Source organism: Anastrepha ludens, chromosome 3 (genome assembly GCF_028408465.1).
Source record: "Anastrepha ludens isolate Willacy chromosome 3, idAnaLude1.1, whole genome shotgun sequence".
Taxonomy (NCBI): domain Eukaryota; kingdom Metazoa; phylum Arthropoda; class Insecta; order Diptera; family Tephritidae; genus Anastrepha; species Anastrepha ludens.
Window position 1 is genome coordinate 55,457,608 of NC_071499.1, and position 20,361 is coordinate 55,477,968.

Here is a 20,361-nt window from a genome sequence, read left to right on the forward strand (position 1 = left end):
AATTGATACGGCTAGAGGACACGATGAAATTTACAGAAATTTATTAAAGCGCAGGGAATTAGATGAGTAGGACACGTTGCACGCATAAGGGAGGGGCGAAAAAAAGAAAAGATTACAAGGGTCAAAGCCAGATGTTCGAGGCCAAGGACGACTCAGATGGAAGTGGAGGAACAAAGTATGAGAAGGCCTGACTAAATTGGCAATTGGAAATTGGGAAAAGGGTGCAATTGGCGACAAGTATGGAGACAAATCGTCTTGCAAGCCAAGGCTCAGCCAGAGATGTAGCGCCATACGATGATGATGGTTGAAGAAAATAACATGTTAGCTAATGACTATGCAATTGAAATGAAATGAAGCTTTAGTTGCTCTTTTCTCTTTAATACACTTTTTGTTGCCCTAATCAGCGTGTCACTTTCGTTATCGTTGCTGCATGCAACCTCGATTATTAGTTAGGCTTAGTTACACAGCAGTTTGCAGTAGTTTTCATACTGATATACCTTCTGCTCAAATATGAACGAGACGTTATCAATAAAACGGTGCGCGGATGACATATGGCAAAAATATATTACATTTTTTGTTTTTTGGTAGGACTATTATAAGCTTACATGGCAAATGTCAGCATGATATGTCACATAGTTTGTTTTCTGTGCTACTGTAAACAAGTCAAGCTCGAGTGTGTTCTTCGAATTTAACGATGGAATGCAAGTTGAACAAAGAATTTGTTAGAAATTTTGTTATTCCAACAAATTTTGTTATTCCAACAAAATTTCGGCTTCAGACGCCTTAAAAATGTTGCAGACAACCTATGGGCACTCTGCTCTATCGCGTGCACGTGTTTTCCAGTGGTACAATTCGTTCAAAGAGGGCCGTACATCGGTTGAAAACTTGCCTCTTGAACGTCGTCCAGCAACATCAGTAATCGACGAAAACATCGAAAAAGTAAAGGAAATTGTGCTTGAAAATCGCAGAAATCGCAAAATCAGTTGACGCTGAATATTATTTAGACGTTTTAAAGCGTTTGCGCGAGAACATTCGTCTTAAAAGGAAGGAATTGTGGGACAACAAGTAATGGTTCTTGCATCACGATAATGCACCAGCTCACACATCACGTCTTGTTCGCGATTATTTGAACAAAAATAATGTTAATATCGTTCCGCAAGCACCGTATTCGCCTGATATGGCTCCATGTGACTTTTTCTTGTTTCCCAAGCTCAAGTTGCCGCTCCGTGGAAAACATTTTGAGACAATTGAAGTCATAAAAGAGAATTCGAAGAACACACTCGAGCTTGACTTGTTTACAGTAGCACAGAAAACAAACTATGTGACATATCATGCTGAAATTTGCCATGTAAGCTTATAACAGTCCTACCAAAAAACAAAAAATGTATTTTTGCCATATGTCATCCGCGGACCGATTTATTGATAACGTCTCGTTCATATTTGAGCAGAAGGTACAAGTAATATATTTACAATGTCTCTACACGTGCATATATGCATATGTGTCTATGTATGTGAACGAGTAGTTGCGCGACCCTTCCAGCTAGTGGCCCATCAGCCTCTTCAGCTGCCAAGAAGTCTGCCCGCCTCTCCAGTCCATATATCTTCCCGGCAATTATGATCCTTACACACATACTCCCGCATACATACATACCTACATACCTATATACGAGGCAAGTGAATGGGAATGCATGAAAAGTAGTTTGATATTCATTTTTTGTCTCCTCTACGTTTGTCGTTTTTATTCGAACTGCCTGCTGTTCGACGCCTTGGTGTTTATTGAGGTGTTTGCCCATTTAAGCGTTGCCTCGATTTGCTCGCTCAACCTTTTTGTTGACGTTGTTGCCATTTTGTGTCCCGCTGTTGTAACTTTAATTTTTGTTTCCCTCTTTTTTTTTGTTGTTGTTTATTTTTGCTGTCGCTGTCACTCTTGGCACTTGTATTGTTAAAAGTGCATGTCCACTCTTTGTCCTCGTTCTCGTCCGTGTTGTCGCCATCAATTGTCTGTCCGTGTTGCACAGCAGTCAAGCGTCAGGCAAATGGAGTAGTGAACTGGCTCACTTAGTAATAAGGTGTGAGAAAGGCAATAATCGTAAAGAGCTAACAAATTGTTTGCTCGAAGTTAGTGCCGGTGATTGTGTCGTTGCCGTTGCCGTTGCCGTTGCCGTTGACGCTGAGCTGATATTGCATCTGTTGTGTTGTGCTGCTGGCTGGATTTGTACCGCCTACAGGTGTTGATATCGGAGTGGTTAAGTGATAATTAATGGAATATTGAATGTGGTTGTTTCGGCAACCGGATATGGCTGCACTATGATTACATGTGTAATAAAAGGATTTTTCATTTTAATTTCATACAAATATGTCTGCATAAATGCACATTTATACGCACACATACACATGCAACTATCCAATAAAAATATAAGAGAGACGAGAAATAAATACTTTTATATTAGATGAGGTAAAAAGTTCTTAAAGCTTTTTCGCTTTATTATACGAGGTGTGTTCAAAAAGTATCTCGAATTTTGAATTCTCGCAGGTTACGAATATTCGAATTTCGATTTTTTTGTGGCGATATGTTGGTACTCATGTCTCTCACTCATGCCGGCGAGTTCGGCCATTTTAAATGTTCAGTTAATTGTTGACAGCTGCTTTGCTTGCGCGTGTTTCGGCTCGTCTTCGATTTTTACCTATTCAAAAAGATGGATCAAAGAACCTGTATCAAATTTTGTGTGGAAAACGAAATTAAGTGCGCGGATGCATTCCGAATGTTGACCGTGTCATACGGAGAAGCTACTTTGGACCAAAGTAACGTTTATCGATGGTACAAAATGTTCTCAGAAGGCCGAGAAGATGTGAACGACGAAAAGCGTGCCGGACGCCCGAGCACTTCAACAACAGACGAAAAAATTGATGAAGTGAAGAAAATGGTAAATAGAAAATGGTCCAATCGTCGAATCACCGTTAGAGAAGTTGCTCGTGCCAGTCGATTTTTTCAATGATTTGGGCATGAGACGGGTCGCCGCAAAATTCGTACCAAAAGCAGCATCGCATGAACATTGCTAATGAGATGTTGGACTCTGTCCGCGACGAATCAAATTTGCTCCAGAGGGTCATAACTGGTGACGAATCGTGGGTTTATGGTTATGACGTGGAAACCAAAGCTCAATCATCTCAATGGAAGCTGCCGCACGAACCAAGACCGAAAAAAGCGCGCCAAATTCGGTCGAATGTAAAAATTTTGCTTACCGTTTTCTTCGATTGCAGGGGCGTTGTGCATCATGAGTTCTTGCCACAGGGTAAAACGGTCAATAAGGAATATTACCTGCAAGTTATGTGAAATTTGCGCGAAGCAATCCACCAGAAACGCCCCGATTTGTGGAAGAACAAAAATTGGCTCTTGCATCACGATAGCGCCCCTGCTCACACATCGTTGCTTGTACGCGACTTTTTGGCCAAAGCAACACACTTATGATGCCACAGCCACCGTGCTCCCCAGATCTGGCCCCCTGTTACTTTTTCTTGTTCCCGAAACTGAAGAGGCCCATGAAAGGACGACGCTACGATTGACTAGATAAAGACGGCATCCAAGGAGGAGCTGCACAAGATAAAAAAAAATGATTTTTTGAAGTGTTTCGAAGATTGGCTAAAACGTTGGAACAAGTGCATAATATCTCAAGCGGATTACTTCGAAGGAAAAGAAACACAAAATTCGCGATACTTTTTGAACCTCGTACATTCTGTCAAAAAAGTACCGGGAATTGTTCAATAAAACGCAAAATAATTGTTTAATCATCAAAATTTATTTTGTCACCTTCAAAATAGGCTCCATTCGAAGCAATACATATGTGCCAACGATTAGTCCAGTCATAAAATCTCCTTTTAAACTCAAACGTGATCTTCTCAAATATATCTTCTTCAGCTCCTTCAGCGAATTCTCTTTAATGGCCTCTATTGACTCAAAGCGGCGTCCGTGGAGAGGCAATTTAAATGTTTGGGAAAAGAAAAATGTCACATTGGCTAAGTCCGGTGAATACGATGGTTGTTCGATGATATTTTTCAAGTTTTTGATCAAAAAAGTGTTCACAATATGAGCCTTGTGAGACGGTGCAAGATCCATGAGTTTTCCACGCACATTCTCACTCAAACGTCGCATAACTTCCAAATAATATTCTTTATTTACGGTAGAACCATTTGGAACGAATTCTGCGTGCACAACACCATCACAATCAAAGAAATCGAGTAGCATGACTTTCACTTTTGACCGACTTTGACGTGGTTTTTTGGGTTTCGGCTCATGTGGATCGCGCCATTCAGCCGCCTGTTGACTGTTGACTGGTTTGCATGTCAAACTCATAAGCCCTGATACTATGCGCTGGATAACCGTTGGGCCCGAATTCACTTGCTCAAGCATGTCTTCAGCCACCTCCCCCATGAATTTTTTGAGAGAAACTCAACTCTCTTGGAATGAGTCTAGCAGCCACGCGTCTCATGCCCAATTGATGGTGCAAAATGTTGCGAATTGATTCGTGAGACACGCTAAGGTCACGAGCTACCTCCCTCAAACTTAAATGATGGTTTTCCAGCACCATTTCCTTTGTCGACGTTTTCATCCGTTGAAGACGTTGATGGGCGACCAGATCGGGACAAATCCTCCACGACTTCTCGGCCCTCTGCAACAGCCTTACACCACTCGTATACCCCTGTTTTTGATAAAGCACACTTGCCATAGTCTTTCAACATTTTCAACGATTCGGCACACGAAATCCCGTTCAAAACACAAAATTTAAGACAAATTCTTTGTTCGATATTTTTATTCATAGGGAAAATCGCAGAGCACACCTGCGGTTGACTGACATAATTAAATGCCAAAAACGAGCTAATTGACAGATCATGCTCAAACTCTACGCCACTATAGAGAACAGTTATACCAAGATTCCAGCAAAAAAATTTAGACATAGTATGTGTAACGCGTAAATGACCAATTCCCGATATTTTTTTGACAGAATGTATGTTTAAAACTGTTTTAATTTTAATCCAAAGCGGAGCAGTACAGATCTGGATTCCGTTATGCTGCTCCAAACATTAAATTTGTATGAATAATCTTCACCCAACAATGGCTTATACGAGTAACTCAGCTCAAAGTGTCACAACCACTTACTTCCGGTGATAACTTGATATTAATTACTTCTTCATTGTACTGACTGACTTTTCAAAAGCAAATTTGCCCTTTAAGTCACTTATCAGCACACAAACACTGCGAATTGTGATCCTCAGCAGTACATATTTATGAATGAATAAAAAGAAAAAAAGTAAAGACAATCACGCCCATCCCGGCAATACTCTCAAATTGCAGGAGTAATTAATTTTAATTGTCTACAATTCCCAGACTCTTCTGTGTTGATTTCTTTCATTGAAATATTGCAATATTCGCAATGTGCATCAGAGACTTCTTAATTATGATCAGAGGATGGCAGCAAGAGGCGATGCGTTTTACGCTTTAATTTTTCTGGAAGCGATGATTTAACCGTATCTGTCTATGTTATTTGGGTGTGTGAACAAGCAAGTCATTCAATTAGAAGGCTGCTATCGAAAAAGTGGGACTATACCGTTATAATGTACATAAAGACCTGGAAAAGACGGTAAGTTAAGATTACTGGAAAGAAAACTACAGAGTTCCAATAACATAATCTCCGGAGACAAAATAGAAGATTTGCGAAAGAGAAGAAGATTTAGTCAAGCAAACAGTCTGTTGGGGCGTTAGCTTTTACAAGGACAACATCGTAGCACTTTTATTACCAAATATTAGCTTTGAATGCTGACAGATTAATTGAAAAAACAAAAAAACGAAATGTCAAAGGCCGACAAGAGCTGTCAAGAGAATTTTACGTTATTCGAAATATTAAAGAAATTCAAGTTATTCTTTTGCCAACTTTCATACATTACACTGGACCAGCACCTTCATACTTAAAAAAATTTAGTCTTTGCGAACACGCACATGACGTCATCATTTAAAACGATTTTACATGTTATTAGTTCATTAAATATTGTATAAAAAACAATAAAAAATTTAACTTGTTTCATTTTATTTTCATTTTAAAATTTGAAAGGCGCACACTGGGGATTTTTGTACAGAGATGCGGAAAAAAGTATACATCCCGAAAAATATTTACATTTTTACTACTAACGAAGTTGTATATATTTGTGTATGAAAAGAACATGTTTAAAAACTATTTTTTAAAAAAATTTTAAAAAACAATGTTTTTTAAAATTCATAAATTTAAATTTTATTTTTTTTTTTTTTATTAATATAAGCCAGCAAATATTTACGCACAGGATACATGTAAGTTCATAATTCTGAATTACCCTCAAAATGTCAAAACAAAATTAAAAGTGTTTCGTTATCATTATGCACACACTAGAAAGCGTTTAGTTATTATCATTGCCAAAAAATAATCAGTGGCGCCTGGTGGCACCTGCAATTGATTAAAACTGAAAGAGACGCTATTAAGGAACACGTTGATACTAGTTTCTGACCGTAGGTAAATGTAACTCAACTTGCAAATCCAAGAATATGAAGGAATATGATTTTTTTTTTTTCGTAAAATTAATTATAAATAGATAATCAAATGCTTCACAGCCTTTAAAATATATAAAAATATCGTACCCTAAATGAAAAATAAAAAATTGGAAGTCGGCTCAAGCAAAAAAAAAAAAAAACACCTCGGGCTTTGAAGTTTTTTCTTAGTCAGTTCAATACTATAAAAAAATTATACTTTTGACATATCTATAAAAAAAACTGTAAGTCTTTTTGATTTTATTGTTGGTTCTATTCTGGAAGTTAGAAATACCATTAAACATTGCGTAGCTGGTATGTTGCAAATTTGACTTTCTTCCGCTAAATCCCCAGTGTAGGCGTTGCAATATTTTTGAATGTTTTAAACAAGGCGCATTTATTAAAGGTGGTGGCAGTAGACCAACATGATCGTCACGGCAAGGTATTGGCGAAGTAGAAAACAAAAAATTAATTCGCCTTGTTTTATTCTGTGCTGACAGCCAAATGGATGCGGCCAAAGAAAAAAAACAAATCAGCTGATTTACCAACAGCACCTTTAATAGATTCGCCTTGGTTTTAAAATTTATATTCGGTATTTTCGTTATCGCTTTCATCGTCATAAGAAGTTTTCAATTTTTTGGATGGTTGAACATACTCAGATGTCAATATATTTCAGCGAAACGTAGCTAAGAAATCAAGAGATACATCAAAAGGAATGCCATTTTTTGTTATTTTGAAGTCAGTAAACTTTAAACTTCGGCGATCGCCGTAGCCGACGAGGTTGGAGCGTGACTACCATTCGGGAATGCGTATCGAATCTCCCTTGCATGAAACAGCAAAATGATACAATAGAAAAAGTTTTTTCTCATGGCGGTCTCCCCTCGAAGGGCAATGGCAAACCTCTGAGTGTATGTATTTCTGCCATGAAAAAGCTACTCATAAAAACCATTTGTCGTTCGGAGTCGGCTTAGGTCCATCCATTTGTGGAACAACATCAAGACGCACATAACAAATAGGAGGAGCTCGGCCAAACACCTAACAAAAGTGTACGCGCAAATTATTTATTTATTTTTAAACTTTATAACACTCAACTCGCGAGCGTAGGATGGTTGTCCAAATTTTTCCATTTACTTTCAACCATTTTTCTCCCTTCGAGCTCCATAACAGTTGGCGTATTTTTGACCAGCGGGACTTGAGTCGTGAAAAGTTATAAAACCGAAGGCATTTGGATTTGTATTGCTCATATAAACATGCGAGGTACACACACGAGCGCGCAGATCACTCTCTACCTAGTTAATGGGCTATAAAAAAAATTGCACAGTATATTTTTAAGATACTTTACTTTCGAAAATCGATTTTTTTAATTTCTGGATCACCGGGTCTCCTTAAAAAGAAAGGGCTAAAATCGAATGTATTGGACGTAAAAATATTAAGGGTATAACTTATATTTTTTAAACCGCGTTTTCGACTGTTTTAGGTCTGGAAATTACTTTCGACATTATTATTATTATTTGTTTTTGTTGATTTCGACAATTTTTCTTTCGCCACTGTATGTATGCATGTACAGAAAGGGTGTCAGATTGGAGGTACTTTTTCCAATAGGGTTTTTTTGACAGATCACGCATGACTACTGTCAAAGTAAATACCTAATTTTTTTCAGTATTCATTGAAATTTCATCATGGAAGGACTTACCCCTCAACCGCGTTTACAACTCGTACAATTAGATTACTAAAATCGACGCCATGTGAAAAGTGTTCATCATGCGCTCAGGCTAACTTATGGAGTACATAACCGCCCTACCGAACGCACTATTCGGCAAACCATCGGCAAAATTGAAAATAATTTTAAATTATTGGATGATATTCGACCGATTAGGCCAAGTACAGCCCGAAGTGAAGAGAATATTCCGGCTATAAATGAGAGTTTTCTCAACGATTTGGCCTATCTTAAATCATAATATCTATTAAATTACTTTGGCGATTTTACGCAATGATCGTGGTTTAAAAGCATACAAAAAACAGCTAGTCCCAGACGCGAAGCCGGCCGATCTTCCAAAGCGTAATAATTTCAGTCGTTGGGTTCTTGAAAAACTCGCCGAAGATCCACATTTTGGAACTCGAATTTTGTTAAGTGATGAGGCGCATTTTGGGGCAACGCAAAATTGCCGTACTTGGGCTGAAGAGCAATCCGAAGCTATTACATCCATTGAAAGCAACCACTTGGTGTGGCCTATGGACTGGAGGAATCATCAGCCCATATTTCTTCAAAAATGAGTCTGGCGCGAATGCAACAGTGAATGGCGAACGCTAATGCACCATGATAAACGACTTTTTGATGTCGGAATTTGAATCCCGTGATTTCAACAATATTTGGTTCCAACAAGGCGGCGCCACTTGTATACAACCCATGTGACAATGGATTTACTGCGTGGAGTGGCCACTACTACCAGTGGAGTGGCCACCGCGATCCTGTGATATCACACTTTTGGACTTTTATTTGTAGAGTATGTAAAGTCTAAATGCTTTGTGGATAAACCAGCTTCGATTGAAGCATCGGAAGCCAACAAAACTAAAGTTATTCACGAGATACCAACCGAAGTCCTCCAGTGAGTCATTCAAAATTGGAGTTTAGGGATGACCGAATCACGGCGCAGTTGCCTCCAACATTTGAAAGAGATTTCCTTTAAAAAATATATGTCATAAATGGTTCTACATAAAAATAATAAAGATTGCTGCCCAATCAATCTGAATTACCGTTGCTTTATTTCAATTTCAAATCCGATACCTCTAAATTGGTCGCCCTTTATAACTGGCTACCATCACTTTGATCTTCGTTAACGTTGGTAGTGATCTTTAAATTTCCAATTTGGCATCCCAAACCCTGTTCTTTATCTATCCACCGTTCTTAAACTCTTTATTGCAATTAAAAAACAACCGACTTTTCAAATAAACATTGGTTTCTTTTTTTGCAAATTTCAAATTATATTTGAGTTTAGCCACACCATCCTTTTGTTCATAAATACTTTGCACAAAAAAAAATCACTTGTATAAAAATACAAAATTATGAATACGGTGAAAGCGAAATGTCAAAATACCCCTCGATTTCGCTGACCGTGCATACATGCCTACCCCGTTGACTTCTCTACACTTTTTGCCCCAAGCACGACAAGCTCGCCAAGCTCGACACCCTGGGTGAAAAGTCATCTTGTAAATTGGCTCTTAATTTAACGGGGCAATTTCCCAAAGGTTTGAGTTAAAACAGAAAATTAAAAGCTATTGTTTATAATCATTATTCTACGACTTATTCATAAATACATAAATCTAATTGCCTCGTAAAAAATTATTGCTGACGTTTCAAGTGTTTCAAGCGCATTTATCATTATTTAACAATATGGCAATTCCGTTTAAATAACGTTATTCTGCCCATATATTTATTGTATTTTAAAATAGTCTACACATTTCTAACTGTTTCTTAATACATACATATGTATACCCGATATGCACTTCTGTCTGCTATAAACGCATCGAATGTTAGTAGTTTTATCTACACACATACAAAGTTCTGGATGGCTTGAACGAGCAATTCCTAGAAAACAAAATCATAATGAAATCCATTTGAACGACGCAGTAGAATTTGATTTCTCAAGATACCCACTTCATAACTATCACAACAACTCTTACAAATATTTGTTTGCTCTTGCCAATAACGGTCGTTAGCTAAGTCCAATGGCAATCGCTTGCCATTTATAGCAAATATTTCTTTCATTTGCCCCAGTATGCATAGTGCACACATCGTTATACATACTTATACAAGTACAGTCCTTGGCCACCGAATTATGATCGCAAAAAATACAAAATGGGGAGCAAATCTATACAACTCAATCAGCATCAATACTCGTACAGTCCTGATTATTTTGTTTTCCGTGTGATTTTGGCCTGTTCCCAAGTTTAAATGTCGTTCAAAAGATGCCGTTTAGAGCAAAGAATCGAATGTCGCATACGGTTTAAAGGTTGTACCAAAAGACTAGTTCCAGAAATGCTTCCGATATTGGAAAGCCGTTGAAAGCATATTTTCCATCAAATGGAGACCACTTCGGAGGATGTTGCTAGTCTCATGACGCGGAATAGCAGCCGGAATATATAGCCTTAGCCCGGATTTCAATGCTATTAATAATTGCTGTACAGCGTTGAAACCCTATAATGGTGTCTTTCAAAGAAACCCTGCTGAACTCAAATTGAAATGTATTGCATCTCAAACATATCAGTAAGAATTAACCCTTTAACTGTTTAAGTCGAGTATGTATACTTGTCAGAGCAAAACGAAAATTTTTTGCATAATATCGAGTATACTTGTCGTGAAGATAAAGAAAATCCCATTCATATCATTATTCAACGAATCAATCGTAACTTTTTTCCAGAAAAAGGGCGAATAAAGATCTTTTAAAAAATGTGAATTTCAGAGTATTCGTTAGTCTGGCAACCTTTTTTATTTTAATACACAATAGCTTGTATTAAGCTGAAATAACAAATTCTGCGGAAGTACCGTTACAAAACGATTTTTTCAAATAAAAAAGCATTTCGTATGCATTTCTTAGTTGGCTGTGCGATGAATAAAAATATATATTTTCTATAAAACCAACACGCAACGTTTGTTTTTTAGTCACAATTGCCTACTTTCACAGGCAGACACATTTTACTCTGTTTATATCAAATCTGAATTTGGTATCCCCACAAAACTAATACGGCTTTGCAAGATGACGTTGCTCAACACCAGCAGCGCCGTCAGAATTGGAAAGGACTTCTCCGAGCCGTTTGATACCAAACGAGGTTTAAAACAGGTTGACTCGCTGTCGTGTGACTTCTTTAACCTGTTGTTGGAGAGCGTCGTACGAGACGCAGAGCTTAACGCTCAGGCACAGTATTTTATAAGAGTGTACAATTGTTGGCGTATGCCGATGATATTGACATCATCGGCCTTAACAACCGCGTTGTTAGTTCTGCCTTCTCCAAACTGGATAAAAAGGCAAAGCGAATGGGTATGGTGGTGAACGAGGACAAAACGAAGTACCTCATGTCTTCAAATAAACAGTCGGCGCACTCGCGTATCGGCACCCACGTCACTGTTGACAGTTATGATTTCGAGGTTGTAAAAGATTTCGTTTATTTAGGAACCAGCATTGACACCGATAACAATGTCAGCCTTGAAATCCAACGTAGAACCTCTTTAGCCAACAAGTGCTACTTTGGACTAAGTAGGTAATTGAGCAGTAAAGTCCTCTCTCGACCAACAAAATTAACACTCTACAAGGCTCTCATCATACCCGTCCTAATGTATGGCGTAGAAGCGTGGACGATGAAGCGACGCTTGGAGTGTTTGAGAGAAAGATTCTGCGTAAGATTTTTGGACCTTTGCACGTTGCCAACGACGAATATCGCAGGCGATGGAACGATGAGCTATATGAATTTTACGACAACATAGACATAGCGCAGCGAATAAAGATCCAGCGGTTACGTTGGCTGGGTCATGTCGTCCGAATGGATACAAACGCTCCGGCTCTGAAAGTATTCGATGGGGTACCAGCTGGTGGTAGATCAAGTGGAGAAGGACTTGACTTCATTTGGTGTGTCCAACTGGTGCCGGTTAGCACGAGAAATAAACGGTTGACGCGCTTTGCCAAATTGGGACAAAATCGCGTAAGCGGCTATCGCGCCAATTAAGAAGAAGAGGAAGATATCAAGTATACTCGTCTTCGCTGGAAAATAATTAAACAAACAGAAAAAGTCTTTCGAAACAAAATTTCCAATAACAGGTGTTATATTGAATAGCCCGCTATTTCGGTGGATGTCATTTTGAAATTGACATTTTTTGATATCTGACAAGTGAAAACTACGCCATTAATAAAAATGGAACGATACACGCTTAAACAACGCACAAATTCACTATAAAAATGGTGAAAATTTGGCAGAGACGGTTCGTAACACTCGAACATTTTTAGGTCATCGTGAAGCACCTTGTCGGACTGCAATACAGAAATTGGTGAAAAAATTCGAGCTGTTGGGACAAGTTAGTGATGTGAAGAATAAAACCCGTGCACGTCGCTCAAGACAAGCCGAAAATATAGCTGTTGTAGCCGAAAGTGTTGAAGAAACCCCAGGTTTTTCCATTTGTCCATTCCTCGTCCATTACACCGTATTTTGCATAAAGATTTGGGTCTTAAGGCTTATTAAGTGCAATTAACATAAGAGCTCAAGCCGGCCGATCATCAACAACGTAGTGTCTTTGCTGATTGAAATGCATGGAAATGATCCGGAATTCCATCGAAAAATCATCTTGAGTGATAAGGCCCATTTCCATCTCGATGGCTTCGTCAACAAGCAAAATTTTCGGATCTGGGGCTCAGAAAATCCAAGAGTTATTATTGCAAAGCCTCTCTATCTTCAACGTATGACGGTTTGGTGCGGTTTAAGGTCCGGCAGAGTCATTGGGCCTAACTTTTTCGAAAATGAAGCTGGTGCAACAGTTACGGGAAATGGATTGCGCTATCGAGAGATGATTAACGATTTTTTATGGCCGTAATTGAATGGTATTGATTTGAACAACGTTTATTTTCAACAAGACGGCGCTACGTGCCACACAAGCAACGAAACTCTTGATCTTTTACGGGAAAATAAATAAATAGCACCTCTTATTGGAAAACCCCTTTAGAAAGACAAAGTACGCGTATTAGATTTATCGTAAACTGTATATTGCAAAAAAATATTATTCATATAAATTAAATAAAAAATAAAGAAATATCCAGTTCAACAAACTTATTTTAATTTTCATTGACAGCTAAAAGGCAAGTCTTTCACCTTTTAACATCGGTCATAATTCAGTGGCCTTTGCTGTGCATACTTACATATCTACATAAATGCATAGTTACGAGTGCATACACATATAATAGTAGATATATCCAAATGTGCAAGCTCATCATTTATAGTGTTAATGCCATTGCAGGAATATGATTTACCATACACAAAGACGAGTTATCAAGTGGTTCTATCTAACATCGCTGCTACTGCCACTACTACTATGCTGGAGCAGTTTGATCGAGTGCAGGAAACAACATGTGCAGTCCAACGAAGCTGATCATGAACTCATGAGCATTGAAGAAAATGGCGGTGGAGGTGGCGGAGGTGGTGGTAAAGGCAATGTCGGGAATGGTAATCGTCGGGGGCATCGCAAAAAACACCCTCATCGTCAACACCACGAGGACAATGAACTCTCATTGTGGATCAATGAGCAACAATTGAATATGTTAAGTGGTAATGTATTTCTAGGGGGGAGTCTCCGCCAAATGTGCCAATCGTCACAATGGAAGGCACTCCCCCATGAATGTATTAATTTCCAAAAAGAAAAACCGGTCTGATTTTCTAGTTTAAAGCACTTTTCTTTCCACAAGGCTTTGCGCACGGTCGCATTTATGCCATCGAAAATGGTCAAGTGCTGAATGATTTGCGAGAAATTAACATTTATAAATACTTGATTATTCCCGCCGAAGTCAACTACGTGAACTTCACGTGGAAATCGGGTAGCAGAAAATATTTTTACCACTTCGATCGCTTGCAAACGCTGGACGACAATATTCTGAGAGCGCCCACGCTGTCTATTAAAACGAAAGGACGAATACCGGCGGAGGAAAAGAGTAAGCATCCATTACTTATAATTTTGTAGAGTTTATATGAAATACTAAAATAAAGTATTGTAGTATAAGACGGCACTCAAAAATCCGCTCTAAATGAGATAACTGAATTCAATGTAATTTTCGACTCGAGATTTTCATTTAAAGTTCATCTAAGCGACACCATTGCTAAGTCGCATTCAGTGCTTGCTTTTCTTTGTTGTTTTAGCTCACAGATCTCTATCCATAAGGTATTATTTACGTCACTCATGCCCCCCAAGTGGGAATATGCTTGTTTTTATATGCAGACCTTATCACGAGTGCCATATTGCAAGGCTCAAGTGGGTTCAAAAAAAGTTTTACGCTTCCATCGTTTAATTTTGCCATTCCAATTCGGTCATACAGAGTTGAATGTATTCTAATTAACGTAAAATTTCAACAAAGTAAATAGAACAACTATTCTTTCGCTCAACTTTGTTTTTGACATTATGAAGGGTGTAATTGATGCACCATAAATCCTCGAGCGCATAATTTCCTCATCTCGAACAGGACTATTCGTAGTAGTGATATTTTTTACACAGAGTATGTCCGATCACTCTATGCTTCTAATTCTGTTTGTAATGTGTAACACTTATTTATCTCTAATTTTAAAATACGCCAAATACCTCTTCAAATTTTTATGTAAAATTCAGGAAGCATAATATATATTTTAGAAATTAGAGCCAATTTAAACGATGACTTTTCAATCTGGTTGCACGAAGATTTTCGAAGACTTCTTTAAAAGAGAATGTGCAAAAAACCCGCGGTGAAAATACGTCGTGTAAGTTGGCTATTTCTCTAAAGTTTGAACCTTTAGATATATTCCCAAAAGTGTCAAATATACATAACTTACAGAGCCTAAAATGTACTTCAGAAGCTATGTACTATAAATTATAAAAGTATGCGTTAAAATAAATTTAAAAATATTTTAAAAATATATGAAGTATACATATTTGACGCCTTACTCTTTTACTTTTCTTATGACGGAAATTAGAGACACTTGAAATTTGAAAAGGTCGAGCCAAGGAGCACAAGAAGATTTCGTGGCTCCTAGAACACTCAGGCTAAAAAGCCCATTGTATTTAAAGCTCTGGTAAGAGGGTAGTTAGTCAAGGAGGGAAGGAGAAAAGTATCAGAGAAAGAGATAGGAAAGAATAGAGACAGAGATAGAGATAGTTAGTCCTGTGAGAATTTTCCAGATTCTTTGGCAATTCTGTAAATATCCTCCAGTTTTAGAAAACGAATATTACTCATTCTCACGACATCGGAACCCAAAACTCGTAGCCGTGCTCTGCCAAAGGCAGGACACTCACATGGAAAGTGCTCAGTGCTATCCGCCTCCTCCATGCCCGACAGGAACATTGGGTCCTCAATGATTCCAATGGTGGTCATATGCTGACCCCATGGGTTGTGTCCTGTCATGATACCGACCATCAACCGAACGTCTTTCCTTCCAAGTTTTAGTACAATAGAAAGTTTGACAGTTTTCTGTTCGGACTTGTCACAAAACACTTTGCAGTTCTGTAGCATTCTAGACCGGACCATTGCTCTTTATGTAGATTGACTACATAATCGATGATCCAATTCATGATTCCTGCGGAACTGATTCCGATTATTGGCTCTGGCCCTTGTGGGCGAACCGCTAATCCACGGTTGGCCAATTCATGGGCAATTTCGTTTCCTTGAACGCCGGGGTGTCCTGGAACCCCTATAAGTACAAGCCTGTTTTATCTTGCGACGGAATTAAGTTTCTTCTTACATTCTTGAACAATCTTTGAGGTTTGCTTCGCGTTTTCCAGGCCCTTCAGTGCAGCCTGACTGTTACTGAAAACTCCAATCTGTTTCCCGCTTCATCTCCTCCCGCACTTAATTGTTTATTTGAATTTTTTCTCTCTCAGTCTTCAAATACTCGAGTACCCGTGCATAATATAATCTGCGTAAAACTCACTGTCGCCTTCCGAAAAACCTTCTGAAATTCTCTTGGAGCTGGTTTAACTTATGCTCCAATCTTAGGTTTATGAGGAATAGGGAGCAGAATGAAAAATGTATGCAGATGAGACATCCCAGGCATGCGAACTTCGTATTGTCCCCGATCGCTATCAGCTAATTCCTCTTTGCTTTATTGTATGACTTAGAAAAGTACTGCATCAAAAGTAATTAATTCGACAGGGAGAATGAATTCAAAGAAAACTCATAAGAATTTGAATCGGAAAGGTTGTTTGCAAGGTCTAGCCGAGGTCGTTATAAGTATTTGTAAGGATCTATAATATATAAGGTGATATAAATGAATCCCAAAATCTGCTGGTTGATCTACACAGCAGTCGTAAGATCTATTCTAGTTGTATGGCTTCCGTTTTAGGTAAGAAACTTTCTTCAACTTCTTTAAGCTATAGTTCGAATCTCATGCTTCCAAACCTGGCAGGATATCAGATACCAACTCTTAGTACTATACGGTGGAGTTTTTTTTCGCGAAGCTCACCCCTAAACCTCGGATATTGGTCGGTAGATTACTACCGCACTTTCTAGTCTAAGAATTCAGTGATTATTTAGGCTATAGAGTAGAGCTCTGGCCCCATTCGTTGTTAATTTTAAACTTACACCGGGCTAGCGCCGACCTCGAAAAAAGATTACTAAACAGAAACGACTTCAATTCTCTTACTTCCCAAGTTGTTTTAACCATATAGTGCAACGCTCTGAGAATTGTGATTATAGATTAGATTTGTGGGGGCTTGGGCAAGTTCAGCACTCAGTCCGGAAGACCATTGTACTACACCCGGATAGATTACAATGGAAGGAATAGAGAAACAGGATAGATACAGTATATGGTAAGACGGAAAAATTGGTTTGAGCTCACTCTTTCGCGAATCTTTTGGATTCATTGATGAATCTTAAGAGATCTAGAAAATGCTCTGCAATGTTCTCATTCACATGACAGAATAGACATATTTGGTCGCCAATGGATCCCGTAGTAGCCATATGCCGACCACAAACGTTGTGCCCTGTGATTACACCCACCATTACTCTCAGGTCCTTCTTACTAAGTTTTAGGAGAAAGATCGCTAATTTTCTGTTTGGCTCTTTTACAAAGCACTTGGCAACTCTGCAGGAGCCCAACTCAGACCAACGTTTTCTATAGGTAGACCCCATGAAGTCGTCAATCCATAGTTGAATCGATGCAGAATTGACACCTAGAAAGGGTTGAGGACCTAATATGACGTTGCCTGGTAGGATACGCAGAAGGGTTAATTGTTTTTTTCCGAAGATGTTTCAGAAATTATAAGAATTATGAAGTCTAAGAAACAATTATTCATTTCCTTTGTAACTGTCCTGCACTGTGTAAAAGTAGGCTGCAGTATTTGCGACCTAAACCAATGGCCGATGTTGACTTAAAATGCGTAAGGAGATTCATCGGCGCAACGAATGGCTCAACAAGGAGATAAATAAACTAAGTACACCCTTGTTCATAGGTACAACCATTCCAAGTCCAAGAAGATGTTTTTAGAATATGACAGAAATTACAGCGAGTCTAGGCCACATCGTGCTACATTACCTGTATAAGGTTTCCATTGCAGCCGGGGGCAGCTATTCCCCTTATCTGGTGCCAAGATATCGAATTATGAACTGCTAAAAACTCATAGGGAATATATCAGCGTCAGAAACTATTGGTCCGCGCACGCCCACGTGAGCTTTGAGCGTTCCATTCTAGTGCCATCTTACTAAGGGAGTATTCCGGCTTTCGAAGGACATATTCAAGCCATACCCACTTTCTTGCTGATTCCCACATGGGCTGGTTTTTGCTTGTTTCGCTTTAAGAATTCCTCGTTAGAGACAGAAATAACTGGGTTAACTATTTTTTAAGGTATGGCATAACTATGGGAGATTGTATGTGAAAGTGTATCCAAATCTTAGCAAATCTGAAGAAAATACAACTTAACGTTAATTCATTATATAAAAGCATTAAGTCGTCAAATTGTTCTTTAGAACTGAATAAATAAATAAATAAAATTGAAATAAATCAGTGTTCTGTACTAATTGTGATAATGATTTTCTTTGCAGATTTTAGTATTTTCCTGCCGTGCGCCAGCAATAACTCAGGTACGGCAATGTTCAATATCGGTTTGTCTATACAGAACCGCCGGGGGAAACCGTTGCTTGGCACGCCAATACGTTTGAATTTCAAAAAGGAATGCGCACATAGAGGTAACGCTTCCATCTCTACACTAACATCTCCGCAAGGTAGTGTATAAAAAGAAATGCTTCCTTTACAACTTACATACAAAAAACTATACAAAACATTGGCTTCTAACATAATTCTTTCGAAATTTGCTTTCCGAAGACCTCAGTGGAAGTAAATAAATAATTTTGTGTATTTGTTATTATTGAAGATTTGGAAATAAATACATATGTATATGTATGTATATGTGTATATGTACGAAGTGTGGTTATTAATATGGCTACAGAAGACGTGGGCACGCAGGCGAGCGTCAGCTGTTTAGCAGAAGCCTTCTCTATCGAATGCAGTATCTCTGGCATTTGTAAAGAAATCAGTATAGCCATAGTATTCGCATGCCTTCGAATTTTTTCGTCCAGAGTAAATTGAAATTTAGAAACCCCTTTATGATACTTTTAATTCATTGTAGATAAATAAATATTTATCGCGTGCACGTATTTTTGAGTGGTTTAGCCGTTTTTAAGTGTGCCAAGAAGACGTTGAAGATGATTCAAGTCTGAGTCGGCCTTCCACAATATGGAGTTGCTTGCTGTTCATTGAGTTCCTAGAAGAAAAACTCATAATTACTGCCTTCAAAGTTTTTGCTTAAATCTGTAAAAGAGTACAGAAAAACAACCCAAATTGCGGAAGAACCAGCATGGGTTATCTACTAAGGCAATATTCTGGCTCATGACACTTTGACTGTCAAAAGTTTTCTAGCCAAATGAAGCATCCCAGTGTTAAATCAGCCGCCTTGCGACATGCGACTTCTTTCTAAGGTAAAATCTGCATTAAAAGGGACAATATTTGAGTCCATTGCAGATGTGCAAAAGAAGGTGGTACGCATCCTGAAGGAGCTATGGGCGTTACAGGGGCATTATGAGCGTTGTAGGGATAGAATCAATTTACTTGTGTAGGGATAGAATAGGTAAAGTAAATATGTTTGAAATTAAAACAAAATTCTCGCTCATATATGTTTCGACAATGCTGCTCGTGTGACAGTCCTTGCTTGCATATGAATCTATCCGGTAACGTAGACCAACAGTCGCGGAGCATTCCAGTGCCAGTCTCGTAATTTAATAGCCACACCTCGTATTTATATATTATAGCTTTAGGTGTACCATACATCTATGCAAAGCTTATAAAAGTAAACAACGAAAACTAAATTAAATCTGTGGACTTTTCATAAAACAACTTATGTGACTTTAAGAGGTTTTTGCTTTAAGGGTAATCAATTCTTATTGTTCATGGAAAAATTGAATGTTTTGCTGAAGTTTTATAAAGATGGTTATTTATGCTACGTCTATATTATTGTTAAATACTTCGAGAAAGTAAGCAATTTAGCGCTTGACAGGAAAAAAGGGCCAAGTCGACTTAAGTTGTTTTATCAAAATTGCACCGAAATACAGGTAGCGCAAAATTTATCATCAACTTGCTTTGAAACATATTTTTTCTAAGGAAAAAAAAATATTTTGAGTTATGGAAATCTTTATTTCGAGCTCTAGCGCTCCATTCTTTGTGTGTTTGTATACTGCACCTGTATAGTTCACAAGCGTAAATATGATTGAAATATTTGTAACATCTTCCGATAGGGTGATTAATTTTGCGCGTTACATTATGAAAATAAATAATTTCACTTTTTACTATTGACTTGGTTCTTTCTAAATCAGCTGATGGGTCATGCATATTCTCATACAGTTTTCCGCCAAAACACAGTATATTATCTGCGCTAATGGCCTTAGACAGTCCTCCAACCACTTCAAGGGTAGTCGAGTCCTGTAAATCCAGGCTAGCTATGTCGGGCCGGTGCCCGTACTGCCACTCCCTTCTGCAACCATCAAAGCCACGCGTAGCAAACCGGTTACTTTAACCCACAAGCGAGCCCAGCAGGCTGAGAGAGG

General features: G+C 38.4%; 1 protein-coding gene across 5 annotated transcripts in view; it reads left to right on the forward strand.

Annotated features, from left to right (window-relative positions):
- The window catches only part of LOC128857996 (protein shifted), a 49,617-nt gene that overhangs the window by 20,712 nt on the left and 8,544 nt on the right, over positions 1–20,361 (forward strand). For 2 of the 5 annotated variants that reach the window (XM_054093881.1, XM_054093882.1), the window contains exons 2-4: positions 13,548–13,855; positions 13,975–14,235; positions 18,307–18,486. In XM_054093881.1, coding sequence (XP_053949856.1) covers positions 13,552–13,855; positions 13,975–14,235; positions 18,307–18,486 — 745 coding nt within the window. In that variant the 5' untranslated portion in view covers positions 13,548–13,551. The remainder of the gene's footprint in view (positions 1–13,547; positions 13,856–13,974; positions 14,236–18,306; positions 18,487–20,361) is intronic. The other 3 variants (XM_054093884.1, XM_054093883.1, XM_054093885.1) reach the window with 3 other exon arrangements.